At 36.5% G+C, this 14,580-nt stretch overlaps 1 protein-coding gene across 3 annotated transcripts in view; it reads left to right on the forward strand.

The window, feature by feature from the left end:
- Nucleotides 1-14,580, forward strand: part of KDM6A (lysine demethylase 6A) — a 250,028-nt gene that overhangs the window by 215,053 nt on the left and 20,395 nt on the right. For all 3 annotated transcript variants that reach the window (XM_066250321.1, XM_066250322.1, XM_066250323.1), the window contains 5 exons: nt 1,290-1,354; nt 1,430-1,504; nt 2,160-2,308; nt 10,316-10,430; nt 14,069-14,256. In XM_066250321.1, the coding sequence (XP_066106418.1) occupies nt 1,290-1,354; nt 1,430-1,504; nt 2,160-2,308; nt 10,316-10,430; nt 14,069-14,256 (592 nt within the window). The remainder of the gene's footprint in view (nt 1-1,289; nt 1,355-1,429; nt 1,505-2,159; nt 2,309-10,315; nt 10,431-14,068; nt 14,257-14,580) is intronic.

A 14,580-nucleotide genomic window follows, 5' to 3' on the forward strand; every position in this document is an offset into this window, starting at 1 on the left:
GCAGGATTCAGATATCATCAAGGGAAAATTTGGAGGAAGATTTGAAAAGTGAAGATAGTAAGAGGCAGAGTATGAGTATGTAAGTAGATCGGGGTTTTGTGTGCTTTGGAGCCCTGGACCACATTACATGTGAAAAATTTGACAAATGTTTAGAAACTGCATTTAAAGGGAAGGAAGCCAAAATGTTACTAAGTATTGCTAACTAAAAAAAATCATAGGACAGTGTTAATAGATAATCATGTCTGTGATATAAAAATTGCAAATAAAAGTAACTTTGCATTGTAAAGCACCTAGATTTATCCAGCATTTAATTTCCTTTCTAATGTTTTAAATGTTCTATCAGTCATGTGTAATTCATTGTGGTAAAAAGATTTAGCACAGGAAGACCTTTTTATATTTGTCCATAGTCAGGAATAGAGAACTTCTTGTTAGGTGGGCCAAAGGAGGGATACAGAAGGCCTGATGAGTTTTATAAGAAATTTATTTATGCATCTGTGAACAGAGGGGCTGAGACTATAGTGGGATCAGCAGAGAGCTAGCTGCAGGAAGCGGGTGTCTGATATAGGGATTACTGCAGGCATCTGCTGACATAGGGTTGGTGCACCTGGACATGCTCAGATGAGCATATCCTGGTTTCTGGCCTTGGTCACAGACTGTCTCCCTTTCCCCAATCTCAGGTCCCTCTGGAAGGCCTTGTCCCAAGGACACTTTGAAGAACCTTCCCCAGGGTAGAGGGAGTTGCTTAGAGGAGGGGGAGGCCAGGTGAGGAAGATGCTTAATTAGGAAGCTGCCCCTGTGGGAGGTTGGGTGAGGGGAATTTGAGTTTTAAAAGGGCTTGTATCTAATGCCCTGGACCCAAACCTAACACTTCTTACCTTCCACCCCAATACATATATAATTATATACACATGCATGCATGTACCTCTGTTAATTTGGAAATTTTATAATCAAGATTGATACTTCTTAGGCCTCTCAACTTTCCTTAAATTTTCTCTCCTTGAAAAATGGGACAGGAGTGAGAATCTGTAGTTTGTTTCTCTTTTTGAAGAATATTAATAAAGAAGGACTCTTAGAACAACATTGTGTTGATGGAGGAAGTTGTATATCACTGACTTCTTGGATTTTTATTTAGTTTGGTCTTTGAAGAAATTTTCATGTGAAAAAAGCCTATAGAAATTTAGTTTCAAAACATAATACCATCATTCTAAATGTGAAGTTTTCAGTTGTATGATGGAAAGGAAAGCTGGTTCTAGAATATTAAACTCAAATGCGTTTTGCTTCATCAATAGGAAGAAAATGAGAAAAGAAGTCACCATAAAGAACACTCAGATAATGAATCTACATCTTCAGATAAGTAAGTTATTTTTAATTGTCCACTTAGTATTTCTGTTTAAAAATGCATGTTTCTAATAGTGTCTTTTTTTTTAAGTTCTGGGAGGAGGAGAAAAGGACCCTTTAAAACCATCAAGTTTGGGACCAACATTGACTTGTCTGATGACAAAAAGTAAGTCTTTGTAGTCTTCTGTGAATTGATATAAAGAGGTATCCTTTGCAAGATTGAGAATTGTATACAATTTCCTCTTCTATTTCATTCCTTGTCAGTGTTCTAAGTTGATACACAAATTTTAGCTAAATTATTTTTTGCTAAATATTTTCTTGCCTGACCTGTGGTGGTGCAGTGGATAAAGTGTCAGCCTAGAATGCTGAGGTCGCCAGTTCAAAACCCTGGGCTTACCCGGTCAAGTCACATATGGGAGTTGATGCTTCCTGTTCCTCCCCCACTTCTCTCTGTCTCTCTTCTCTAAAATGAGCAAATTTAAAAAAACTGAAGTATTTTCTTGAATTGAAACCCTTGTAGAAATTTTCATTGAGACTGACTGTATGCTAATTATATAATCATAACATTATATTTTATGATTAATATATACAACAGTTATAAAAATTGGAAGTTAGTTTTTTTCTTTTATTCAATAATTTTAATGCTTTTCATTAGGAATTTTTCTTTGGAAAAATTTAAGCATTTCAGTGTTTTCTATGTAAAAGTAAAATATTTACAGATTTAATTGTTTTTTTGATTATAACACACAGTTTTTGAAGAAATGCTTAATTTCCACCAATATTTGTAGTAGAGTTTCACTCTTGGTGTTATTTTATTGCAGGTGGAAGTTGCAGCTACATGAGTTGACTAAACTTCCTGCTTTTGTGCGTGTCGTATCAGCAGGAAATCTTCTAAGCCACGTTGGTCATACCATACTGGGCATGAACACAGTTCAGCTATACATGAAAGTTCCAGGCAGCAGAACACCAGGTAACTTATGAACTAATAACATATCTCCTACAATTGAAAAAACAGAGTTAATCAAAATGTGAAACATGCAAAAGAGAACTAGAGTCTTTCCATTTACAATGAATGAAGCTGTAAGGATTATTCCTAATGCAAGGTTTGACATTTCAACTGGGCTTAGATAATTAATTAATTAAGATTCCCCTCACCCCCTGTGTATTAATCTTTTTTAAATGTAATAGCACTGAAACAATGGCATTTTAATCTGGTAAAGTGGTCGTTGGAGCACTCCTGGGAAAATAAGCCCCTATGGCTTAAGTACTGTTGTTGATCCCATCTACTGAAAAGTAATGGGATATAGTTTTTTTCTAAACTTTTTTTTTTTTTTTACCATAATCACACTTGGAAATATATTTTATATTATGACCTAGTTCACATGCTTGTATATATAACAGTTTCATAGAACAATACATTTTCTAATTGTAGTCCTTTCTATTTCATTTAAGAAAAGGAAGTGTAGATAACAACTGTCTATTTGGGTCACAATGCACAGTTTACAAAGTATGATGATGCAAGGGGTATTACTGGACTCATCCTGGTATCTAGTCTGGACTTTACCACTAAGTAAGCGTGTCACTTTTGGCAAATCACATTCCTTCTCTGGGTCTTTTTATTTATTTGTAAAATGAATTACGTTGCTTTTAGACTTAAAATTTTGGCCAACACTAATGTATCATCTTCTCTGTGCTGCCTTAGATTGACATGAAATTTTATAGGATGATGTTCAAAATATTTAACAATTCAGAAAAATACTGGAGATAATGAGTTCAGCTATAGCAGTGCCTATGAGCTGCATATAACTTTCAGGTGCTTCTGTTTGCTACTTAAAGCAGCCATGGTTTGAGAAATAGGCTGCTTTCTTCTTTGTCACCTGCTTATTGAATAGTAGTTTAAGAATTGTTTCATAATAGGCCTATTCTTGCTTCTGGGTAACAGAGGTTAGTGGTCCCCAGTCCTGGATGCTCATTAGAATCTTCTGGTAAGCTTTTTAAAAATATATAGTTAATTAATCTCTGGAGATTGTGGTCCAGTCAACAGTATTTTTTTTTGTGAAAAGTCCCCAGAGGATTTTAATATTCAGCCAAGATTAGAACCATTTGGTTGTAGTAATTTTTATTATCAGGCCATTGGAAGCCCAGTTCTGTGATGTTTTATCCATTGCTGGGTAAAGTGGAGACATTTCTGGAGTAAATGGCAGAAGACTTACCTGTTTTCCATTCTGTCCCCACTTTATATACTGATGTCAATACTGGGCAATTATTTGAACTCTCTGGAGTTCCTTTTTTTTTTAACATATGTAGTACTGAATTGATCCTATTAAGATTCATTTCAATTGAAAATATCTCCAATTTGAAGTATTTTATGCAAATATCCTCAAATAAAAATAAAGTGCAATTTTTCATTACAAATCAAGGAGAAAAGCAAACTTTATAGATTACTTCTTTTCTACTAGTTGCCTAGGACTGTTTTGGTTTTTTGTTGGTTTAGATACAAGGCATTAGTTTTTTAAAATGGCTTGTAGAACCTTAAAGAATACTCTATAAAGAATTCCGTCAGGGAATAACACTGTCCAATAGAAGTATAATGCAGGTCATATATATGATTTAAAATTTTATAGTAGTCACATTAATGTAAAATGAAATAGGTGAAGTTAATTTTAACCTAGTATAGTGAACTATTTCAACATGTAATCAATATAAACATTATTGGGGTATTTTTTATATTAAGTCTTCAAAATTGTGTACATTTCAGTTTATACTAACCATATTTTAAGTGGTTATTGCATTGGGCAACTCAGTCTTAGAAGAAATGTACAGTTGACCCTTAAACTGTTAGTTCAATTCAGTATTTAAAATTTTTAAATACTTTTTTATGGGGCAAACTCTGTTCCAGGAGTTAGATAGCTAAATAAGCATTACCTGCTTTAATGGACTTTTTTTTTTTTTTTTTTTAATTTTTTTTTGTATTTTTCTGAAGCTGGAACCAGGGAGAGACAGTCAGACAGACTCCTGCATGCGCCCGACCGGGATCCACCCGGCACGCCCACCAGGGGGCGTCACTCAGTTGCACTCTAGTGCCTGGGACAGAGGCCAAGGAGCCATCCCCAGCGCCCGGGCCATCTTTGCTCCAATGGAGCCTCGGCTGTGGGAGGGGAAGAGAGAGACAGAGAGGAAGGAGAGGGGGAGGAGTGGAGAAGCACATGGGCGCTTCTCCTATGTGCCCTGGCTGGGAATCGAACCCAGGGCTTCTGCACGCCAGGCCGACACTCTACCACTGAGCCAACTGTCCAGGGCCTAATGGACTTTTTAATCAGTTGTGTATGCTCTAAACTGGGGTAGTCAACCCTTTTATACCTACCGCCCACTTTTGTATCTCTGTTAGTAGTAAAATTTTCTAACCGCCCACTGGTTCCACAATGATGGTGATTTATAAAGTAGGGAAGTAACTTTACTTTATCAAATTTATAAAGCAGAGTTACAGCAAGTTTAAGCATATAATAATAATTACTTACCAAGTACTTTATGTCAGATTTTCGCTAAGTTTGGCAGAATAAATCTTTATAAAACAACTTACTAACCCTGGCTTGCCTGGTCAAGGCACATATGGGAGTTGATGCTTCCAGCTCCTCCCCACTTCTCTCTCTCTGTTTCTCTCTCCTCTCTAAAAATGAATAAATAAAATTTAAAAAAAAAATTTTTTTTAATTTAAAAAAAAACAACTTACTATAGTTAAATCTATCTTTTTATTTATACTTTGATTGCTCCACTACCACCCACCATGAAAGCTGGAATGCCCACTAGTGGCCGGTAGGGACCAGGTTGACTTCCACTGCTCTAAACTATAAAGAAGCTGTCAGACTCTACCCTACCTAAAAGATTTTTAGTTAGATTGTAGGGTCCCAGAAGCTCTAATTTTAATTAGAGCTAAATTTTATTTGGAGTCCATGCTATGGACAATTCCAATCATCTATCCATGGTAAGAGACAGTTTTAAGTATTAAGCATGTTATCTTCACATTATACTTTAATATGTAAAAGGGACTCAGGGTATGGTGAGAACACTGCTACATTTTTCTTTATTGAGGTAAAATTCACATTAAATTAAACCTTTTAAAGTGTGTGATTCAGTCACGTTTAGTTATTCACTGTGCCAGGTAGCCATCACCTCTGTGCAGTTCCAAGACATTTTCATCATTTCAAAAAGAAAAGCCATACCCATTAAGCAGTCCTCCCCATTTCCCTTTCCCTCAGCTCCTGGAAACCACTGTGGCAGGTCCTCAGTCCTTTCACACAATGTTGTTCTGTAATAACTCTTGTTTATATCAATGAGCCTGTGGTAGAATTGGTTTTGTGTTTGCTGCAGTTCCATGAACCTATCAATGATGTTATATAAGGACTTACTGTGGTTTGCTTTCTGGCTCTATAGATTTCCCTGATCTAGATGGGTTTTTTTGGTTTGTTTTTTGAGAAAGACAGGGAGAGAGAGACAGGAACATGGAGCTGCCCTAACTGGGGAATCCAACTGGCAACCTCTGGCTCCAGGAGGATGCTCCAGCTGACCAAGCTATCTGGTCAGGGCTTAATTTCTTTTTTTATTTTCAGAGAGACAGAGAGAGGAGAGGAGGGGGAAGGGAAGCATTCATTTGTTGTTCCACTCAGTCGTGCACTCATTGGCTGCTTCCCATGTGTGCCCTGACTCAACCTGCAACCTTGTTTTGGGACAATGCTCTTAACTAACTTAGCTAACCTGCCAGGTCCTGGATGTTTTACATAAATGAACTCATACAATATGTTGCCTGTTGTGTCTGCTTCTTTCATTTAGCATGTTTGAGGTTCATTCACAGTGTATCAATGTTTTATTTTTTATGGCCAAATAATAATCCATTGTATAGATATAGAGCATTTTGTTTATTCATTCATTAGTTGATGGACATTAGGTTGTTCCACTTTTGGTGTTGTGAATAGTGTTTCCATGAACATTTGTGTACAAATATTTGTTTGAACACTTATTTCCAGTTCATTTGGTTATATACTGCCAAACTGCTTTCCATAGCAACTGCACCATTTGACATTTCTGCTGGGAATATACTAAGTCTAATTTTCCTACATCTGTACCAATACTGATGATTTTTAATTTTTTGTTGTATTATGGCTGATCTAGTGGCATGGAAAGGGTTTTTCAGTTTGTGGCTTTGATTTTCATGTGCCTGTTGGCCATTTGTATATCTCCTTTATAAAACTATCTATTCAAGTCTTTAGTTCATTTTTTAATTGAATAGTCTTTTGTTGTTGAATAATAGGAGTTCTTTATTCTGCATATTAATCCCTTATCAGGTAATGATTTATAGATATTTCCTTTTCTTCTATAGTTTGTTGGTTCACTCTCTTGATGGTGTCCTTTGATGTATCTATAAAAGTTTTTGATTTTGATGAAATTCAATTTATCCATTTTTTTCCTTGGATTGTTTGTACTTTTGGTGTCATATATGAGAAATCATTGCCAACTCCAAGATTGTAAGGATTCACCTCAATATTTTCTTCCTAGAATTTTTATAGTTCTAGTTCTTATGTTTAGATCTTTTGTCCATTTAAATTTTTATATATGCTGTCAGCTAAGGGTTTAACTTCATTCTTACTTGGAGTTCCTTGAGTTTCTTGGATGTGCAGATTGAGTATATTTTATCAAATTTTGGAAGTTTTCAATTATCATTTCTTCAAATGTTCTTACTGCCCTTCTTTTCCTTTAGGACTCCACACAGTGTTTATGTAAGTGTTTTTTAACCTGCTCAAGCAGATTTTTAAGTTTGCTTATTTTTTCTTTAACCTGCTCAAATCTGCTATATATATATATATATATATATATTTGTTAAGCCCACTAGTGAATTTTTTATTTCAGTTATATTTTCAGCTGTAGTTTTATTTCTGTTAATATAATTTGTCTCTTTATTGATCATCTCTGTTGAGATATTGTGGCCCTTGGTTCTTATGCATGATTTTCTTTAGCTCTTTAAACATATTTAAGACACTTGGTTTAAAGTATTTGCTACTTAGAACAGTGTTTTTACTTTTTTAGGTGTAGTTTCTTTTAACTCTTTTTTTTAAAGATTTTATTAACTTTTTTTTAGAGAGAGGAGAGAGAAAGAGAGAGAGAGAAGGGGGTAGAAGCTAGAAGCAGCAACTCATAGCTGTTTCTCATATGTGCCTTGACTGGGCAAGCTTTCGGTTTCAAACCAGTGACCTCAGCATTCCAGACTGACACTTTATCCACTACGCCACCACAGGTCAGGCATATGATCTCCTTTCTTATTTTGTGTGCTTGCTTTTTTTCTGACTGAGGCATACTTTCTTATTTCTCTGCATGTCTCATAATTTTTTTTTGAAAACTGCCTTTTTTTCCTTTAAATAGCTATACTTTTTCTTGGATGTGGACCCTGAAGTATCTTTTTTCAGCATAGTGCTCTGCTACTGTTTGACATTTAGAATATTATAATGTAGCAATTACAGAAGTCTATTCTCTTCCATCTCCAGGGTATGTAGTTGCTTGTTGTAGCTACAGTTGTCTATTTTAGTGGGTTTTGTACAGATGTGTTTGCAAAGAGTGTTTTGTTTGTCATGTGTAGTCACTGAAGTCTCCTTTCCATCATCTCAGCAGTTAGCCAGTGACCTGATAGTTTCCCTAAATGCCCAATACCTAAAATAAGAAACCCCAGTCAGGACACATACAGGAATAGTTCAATGTTCCTCTCTCTCTCTCTCCTGCCTCTTTCTAAGAAAAGAAAGGAAGAAAGAAAAGTGGAAAAAAGAACCAAAAAGGAGGGAGGAATTCTCCAGGTCTTTATAGAGCTTACTTCCTGTCCTGATAAGTGTGTGACTTTTCTAAATTCTTCATTATTCATAGGAACTTTTCAAAGCATTTATTCCCCTCAAATCTCCTTCCCCAGCTTTTTCACCCAGGCCTTTGCATGTCTGTTGTTTGCCCCAAAGGGGTGTGTTGTTTTTGCTTTGGGGAGGGAGCTGCCCCTGGTAGCATCAACTTGTTTATTAGTCTCTCAGTGTTTTGGGCAAGCCTCCTCCCCTGAAACACTTGCTCTGATAGACTTCTGAGGTATGCGAAACAAAGAGAAGCCTGTTGTGTTAGTTTTGGGGAAACTCCAGTCAGGTCAAAACAGAAAAACACAATTCTTTGGGAACAAGATCCACTCTGCTCCCTCCAGAACAAGGGCAAATTATAGTATGAACACCAGTGATGGGGATGGGTAATAAGGTAAGTTAAAATGCTGTAGAAAAATACTACCATGTTTAAGTTAGTTGCCTTTCTTCTGATCAAGAATGTTCTTGGTTGATGTTAACTTTGACTATCACTCAGAGTTCTGGTAAGACTGCTTCTGACAATTTTTACTAGGGTGTGTGTGTGTGTGTGTGTGTGCGCGCGCGCGCGTGCGTGTGAGTTTCTGAAGACTTCCCCCAGACTGCTGTGTGTGTGTGTACGTGTTTCTGAAGACTTCCCCCAGACTGCTGTGTGTGTGCGTGTGCGTGTTTCTGAAGACTTCCCCCAGACTGCTGTGTGTGTGCGTGTGCGTGTTTCTGAAGACTTCCCCCAGACTGCTGTGTGTGTGCGTGTGCGTGTTTCTGAAGACTTCCCCCAGACTGCTTTGTGTGTGTGTGTGTGCGTGCGTGTGTGTTTCTGAAGACTTCCCCCAGACTGCTGTGTGTGTGTGCATGCGTGTGTGTGTTTCTGAAGACTTCCCCCAGACTGCTGTGTGTGTGCGTGTGCGTGTTTCTGAAGACTTCCCCCAGACTGCTGTGTGTGTGCGTGTGCGTGTTTCTGAAGACTTCCCCCAGACTGCTTTGTGTGTGTGTGTGTGCGTGCGTGTGTGTTTCTGAAGACTTCCCCCAGACTGCTGTGTGTGTGTGCATGCGTGTGTGTGTTTCTGAAGACTTCCCCCAGACTGCTGTGTGTGTGCGTGTGCGTGTTTCTGAAGACTTCCCCCAGACTGCTGTGTGTGTGCGTGTGCGTGTTTCTGAAGACTTCCCCCAGACTGCTTTGTGTGTGTGTGTGTGCGTGCGTGTGTGTTTCTGAAGACTTCCCCCAGACTGCTGTATGTGTGTGCATGCGTGTGTGTGTTTCTGAAGACTTCCCCCAGACTGCTGTGTGTGTGCGTGTGCGTGTTTCTGAAGACTTCCCCCAGACTGCTGTGTGTGTGTGTGCGTGCGTGTTTCTGAAGACTTCCCCCAGACTGCTTTGTGTGTGTGTGTGTGCGCGTGTGTGTTTCTGAAGACTTCCCCCAGAGTGTGTGTGTGTGTGTGTGTGTGTGTGTGTGTGTGCTTGCGTGTTTCTGAAGACTTCCCCCAGAGTGTGTGTGTGTGTGTGTGTGTGTGTGCTTGCGTGTTTCTGAAGACTTCCCCCAGAGTTCCCTGCTCTGTCATTTTTGTAGAACTCCTGCAGTGCATTTTGAAAACGAGACTAGACTTCTTGCCTCTTTACTGATGTCCTAATACTACAGTGAGAAATGGGTTGTTCACAAGAAAGAAGTGCTAATGATATCAATAATAGCTAATATTTATTTCTTACCATGTATTAGGCACTGTATGAAGCAGTCATTATTTCATTGATTCCCCCAAACAACACAATGCTTTATTGGAATCATTATTTTCTAACCTGTAAAGAAACTGAGTCAGAAGGAGTTAGCAACTTGCCCAGATTCACAAAATGACTAAGCCAAGGAGCCTGACTGTAGAATTTAAGCTTTTAACCATAATATAGATTACCTTCCACAGAGACTCTTCCACTGTACAAGTTAAAAATTGATCTTACTCAGCTCTAAAACTAGACTGACCTCAAAAATACTTCCAACAACTGAATCCCACTAGAACATTGTCTATTGAACATTTCTAAGGTTTCATTTCTAATGATATATTTTCTATAGAACTTACAGAATGTTGACTTTTTTTTTTTCCTTTTCACATTTTAGGTCATCAAGAAAATAATAACTTCTGTTCGGTTAACATAAATATTGGTCCAGGTGACTGTGAATGGTTCGTTGTTCCTGAAGGTTACTGGGGTGTTCTGAATGATTTCTGTGAAAAGTAGGTTTCCAAACTAAATTTTCTTTAAACGTAATTATTCAAAACAGTAATTGTAGAGGACAGCTGGGTGTCCTAAAACACATAACCTGTTTTCACTTACCATTCAGCAGAAAATTCATTTAAAATGATTTGATCCCAAACCTATTACTTTGTTATTGAGAATACTTTTAAGAAAGATGCCTTGAAGCCACTTCATGCAATAGTAATAGTTTTGAATTTAAAGGGAAAAAAATTTGAGTTATTAGACTAATTAAAGAGTTGATATATAAATATTTGTTCATATGAAAGGTCTGTATGCCAAGAAAAAATGTTTTGCTGGCCTGACCAGATGGTGGTGCAATGGATAGTGTCAGACTGGGATGCAGAGGACCCAGGTTCGAAACCCCGAGGTTGCTGGCTTGAGCACAGGCTCATCCAGCTTGAGCACAGGGTCACCAGCTTGAGCGTGGGATCACAGACATGACCCCATGGTTGCTGGCTTGAGCCCAAAGGTTGCTGGCTTGAGCAAGGGGTGACTCGCTGTGCTGTAGCCCCCCAGTCAAGGCACATATGAGAAAGCAATCAATGAACAACTGAGGTGCCACAGCGAAGAATTGATGCTTATCTCTCTCCCTTCCTGTCTGTCTGTCCCTGTCTCTCTCTCTGACTCTCTATCTCTCTCACCAAAAATAAAAATAAAAAAGAAAGAAAAAATTGTTTTGCTGAAAATGGTTTTAGAAGTGAAAGAAAAGTTAATAACTCGAACACAGTACTCTTTACTATATCATTATGATTTAAATTCTTTTTAAAACTGTAAACTTTTACTTTATGCAGGAATGTTTTAAAACTTAATGAACTGCTTCAAATTTTGTTTTCTCTAATTGAAAGAACTCATCTGCTGCAAACATTTCTTGCCTAGAGTTCTAGAAATAGCCTTCATATATTTCTTTATCTTGTGTTAACAGGTACCTTGAAATTGTTTTTATTGGTTTAAGTTGAAATGTTTGTTTAAGTGGAAACTTATTCTCTGTTTTATAAAAAGTACTCCATTATGCAAGCACCTGATATTTTCAGGTTGTTTTAACATTAGAAAATTATTATGCTTAAAAACATAAATTATACATATATTCAGTATTAATCCCCCACTGCAGTAAAATACAGGGGAAAAATACCCAAAAATGTTTACAGACGAGAGATTTTCAAACTGGTTATACACGTATTCCACATACTTAAATTTTTTTAATGTGAGGCTAAAAAATATTTTCTGTAAATATCTAAATTTAGTAAGAATTAATAAATACAGTTGCAAATAATCATATTAATCCAAAATTTCCTGTATGTAAGCAGAAAGTAATCACCTTTTATTGTCTTTGCTATTTAATCACATAGATTTTCTTTAATGTAAGAAAGCCAAAGATGAGGGATTCTAAACGTTCAAATGCTTTGATGAAATTATTTACTTCATTCTATCTGTATTTATATACTTTTATGAACCAACAAACTGGTAGTAGGAGAAAAAGAAGTGTCATATGAAATCTCCAATGTGCTACAAAAAGGTTTTTATTTCTTAAACTTTGAGATAGTATATATTGTTGTAGCTGCAGTACATGACTCATGTTCATTATTTTTGAATAGTGATTAGCTATTTTTAGGATTTACTTTTCTTTCATATCTAAATGGAGAAGTAACCTGGGAACAAAGATAATTAGAATAGGCAGATGATATCTAAAGAGCTTGAACTTGGGGATAAGAAAAATATCAAGTTAGTATAAAGAGGTAAATTTAACTAAGTTGCAGAAATATTTTATCATTTCAGTATAATTTTGTTTTGCATAAGAATTGTTATTTGATACTGACTGATACTGACCATATTTATAGTTTGTTTTATAACTTTAAATAATATCTAGAAATAACTTTGTTTGAATAAATGATAAAAAGAATCCTTGCTGTTTATATAAATTAAAGTTTTGCTTGTTTTTTTACTTAGTTGATAATTTGGTGGTCTTGACTGCTTGCTTGCTTGCAGATAGAAAGTTTTCAGCAATTGTGTGATGGCATCACATGGGTGAAATAGAGCTAGGATTTGTGTCTGTAGCCATATTTTTCTTTATAGGTTAATTTTTCTGGAATGTATCTCCTTAGCCTTATCACAGACAGTAAGCCAATCCTTATCCCCTTGCAGTTAGGCTACCACTGGCAGTCTGTTCTAGATTGTCAAGAGTTGCCTTGCATTCTTTTTTCCAGGAAAAAGTGTAGACTAAGATTTCATCTAGATAGATTGTTAAACTTTTCATAAAGGTCCAAATAATAAATAATTTAGCCCTTGCAGGTCACAGTCTCTGTCACAACCATGTCATTGCAGCACATAAACAGTCATATAATATGTAAATGAAGGGTCATGGTTGTATTTTAACTATTTTTTTAATTTGTGAAAACAGGCAGTGCACTGGATTTGTCAACCCTTGATGTAAATAAAAAAAAATGAAACTTAAACCAAAGGCACACTTTATTATATCTTTTAGCATAAGACACAAAAATAAAATGAAGGCTCTTTCTTAGATCTTCAGGAAAGGAACATTTCCACTCTGCAAGTTTTTCATTTCCTAAAATGGAAATCTAAAATAGTAAATAGAAATTTTTAAAAATTCCTTTGTTGGAGAAGTTGCTATGTAGTTTAAAACATTCCTCATATTATATCAGGATGAAGTAGAATAAGAAGCAGCTAGATTTTATAGTAAAAGCTTAGTCATACGGTTTGTAGAATGCTTCCAAAGTATATTGGTGGTGATAGCAGTGATGATGGTTATTTGTGCATGTGTGTGATTTTAGTCAGCCAGTCACGAGTACTGTACAGAAACTGACATCCTATCCCCCTTTCTTGCTTAATATTCAGAATAGCATTTAAGACCGTCTCTGTTTTCTACTTTACTTCAGAAGTAGAAGTTCATAGTACTTTTGTGTGTTCCTGTTTATGGATTTAAATGACTTGATGTCAGCTCTACCTTCCGTTTACCTTTAGAGATTTCTCAGTAGTCCAGGGAGAAGGGTTTCAATCAAAATAGCCTTTAGTGAAGTGAAATTAAAAGTCAATATGTATTGCTTAAAAGTAGTTTTGGATTGCCTGACCAGGTGGTGGAGCAGTGGATAGCATTGGACTGAAATGCAGAAGCTGCTTCAAAACCCCAAGGTTGCCAACTTAAGGGCGGGCTCACCAGCTTGAGCGCAGGGTCACTGGCTTGAGTGTGAGATCATAGACATGACCCCATGGTCACTGGCTTGAGCAAGGGGTCACTCACTCTGCTATAGCCCCCCAGTCAAGGCACATATGAGAAAGCAATCAGTGAACAATTAAAGTGCCACAACAAAGAATTGATGCTTCTCATTTCTCTCCTTTCCTATCTGTCCCTCTCTCTGACTGTCTGTTTCTGTCCAAATAAAATAGTTTTGGATTTTATTTGGGTCTTTAAAATATCATCTTAAAGTGGTAGTAACTGATCTTTGGTTAAGTCATCTAATACTTATCTATAAATACAGCAGTTCTTACTGAACAAGAAATTAAGTTTCAATGCATGAGTGAGCATAATTTTGACATTGTCTTCCAGTCATATAAGGAGCTTATTAAAATACTTGATCCATTTGCATTATTTTTCTTATTTCAGAAATAATTTGAATTTCCTAATGGGTTCTTGGTGGCCTAACCTTGAAGATCTTTATGAAGCAAATGTTCCGGTATATAGGTTTATTCAGCGACCTGGAGATTTGGTCTGGATAAATGCAGGCACTGTTCACTGGGTTCAGGCTATTGGCTGGTGCAACAACATTGCTTGGAATGTTGGTCCACTTACAGGTATTTTAAAGCATATGCTAAAAAACATTTAATATAAGGGATTGTTAGCCGATAGGTCCTTTTTTTTTTTTTTTTGAACTATGCCCCACTAACAATTAGAAGAAGAGTATTTCCTTAAATAAAAATTTAATTTGTAGAACAAAAATTGTTCAAGTTATCAAATAGGAATCCAAGACTGTAGATCTCAGCAAATAACAAGTTTATGTCTTTATATACAAGGAAAATATATGTATCTTTTCAAAAGCAATAGATATTTATTATTCTTCGTGTAAAAGTCTAAAATGGGTATTTGTGATCAGTGGTGGCTTTTCTCTATGCGATGAT

Source organism: Saccopteryx bilineata, chromosome X, assembly GCF_036850765.1.
Source record: "Saccopteryx bilineata isolate mSacBil1 chromosome X, mSacBil1_pri_phased_curated, whole genome shotgun sequence".
Classification (NCBI taxonomy): Eukaryota; Metazoa; Chordata; class Mammalia; order Chiroptera; family Emballonuridae; genus Saccopteryx; species Saccopteryx bilineata.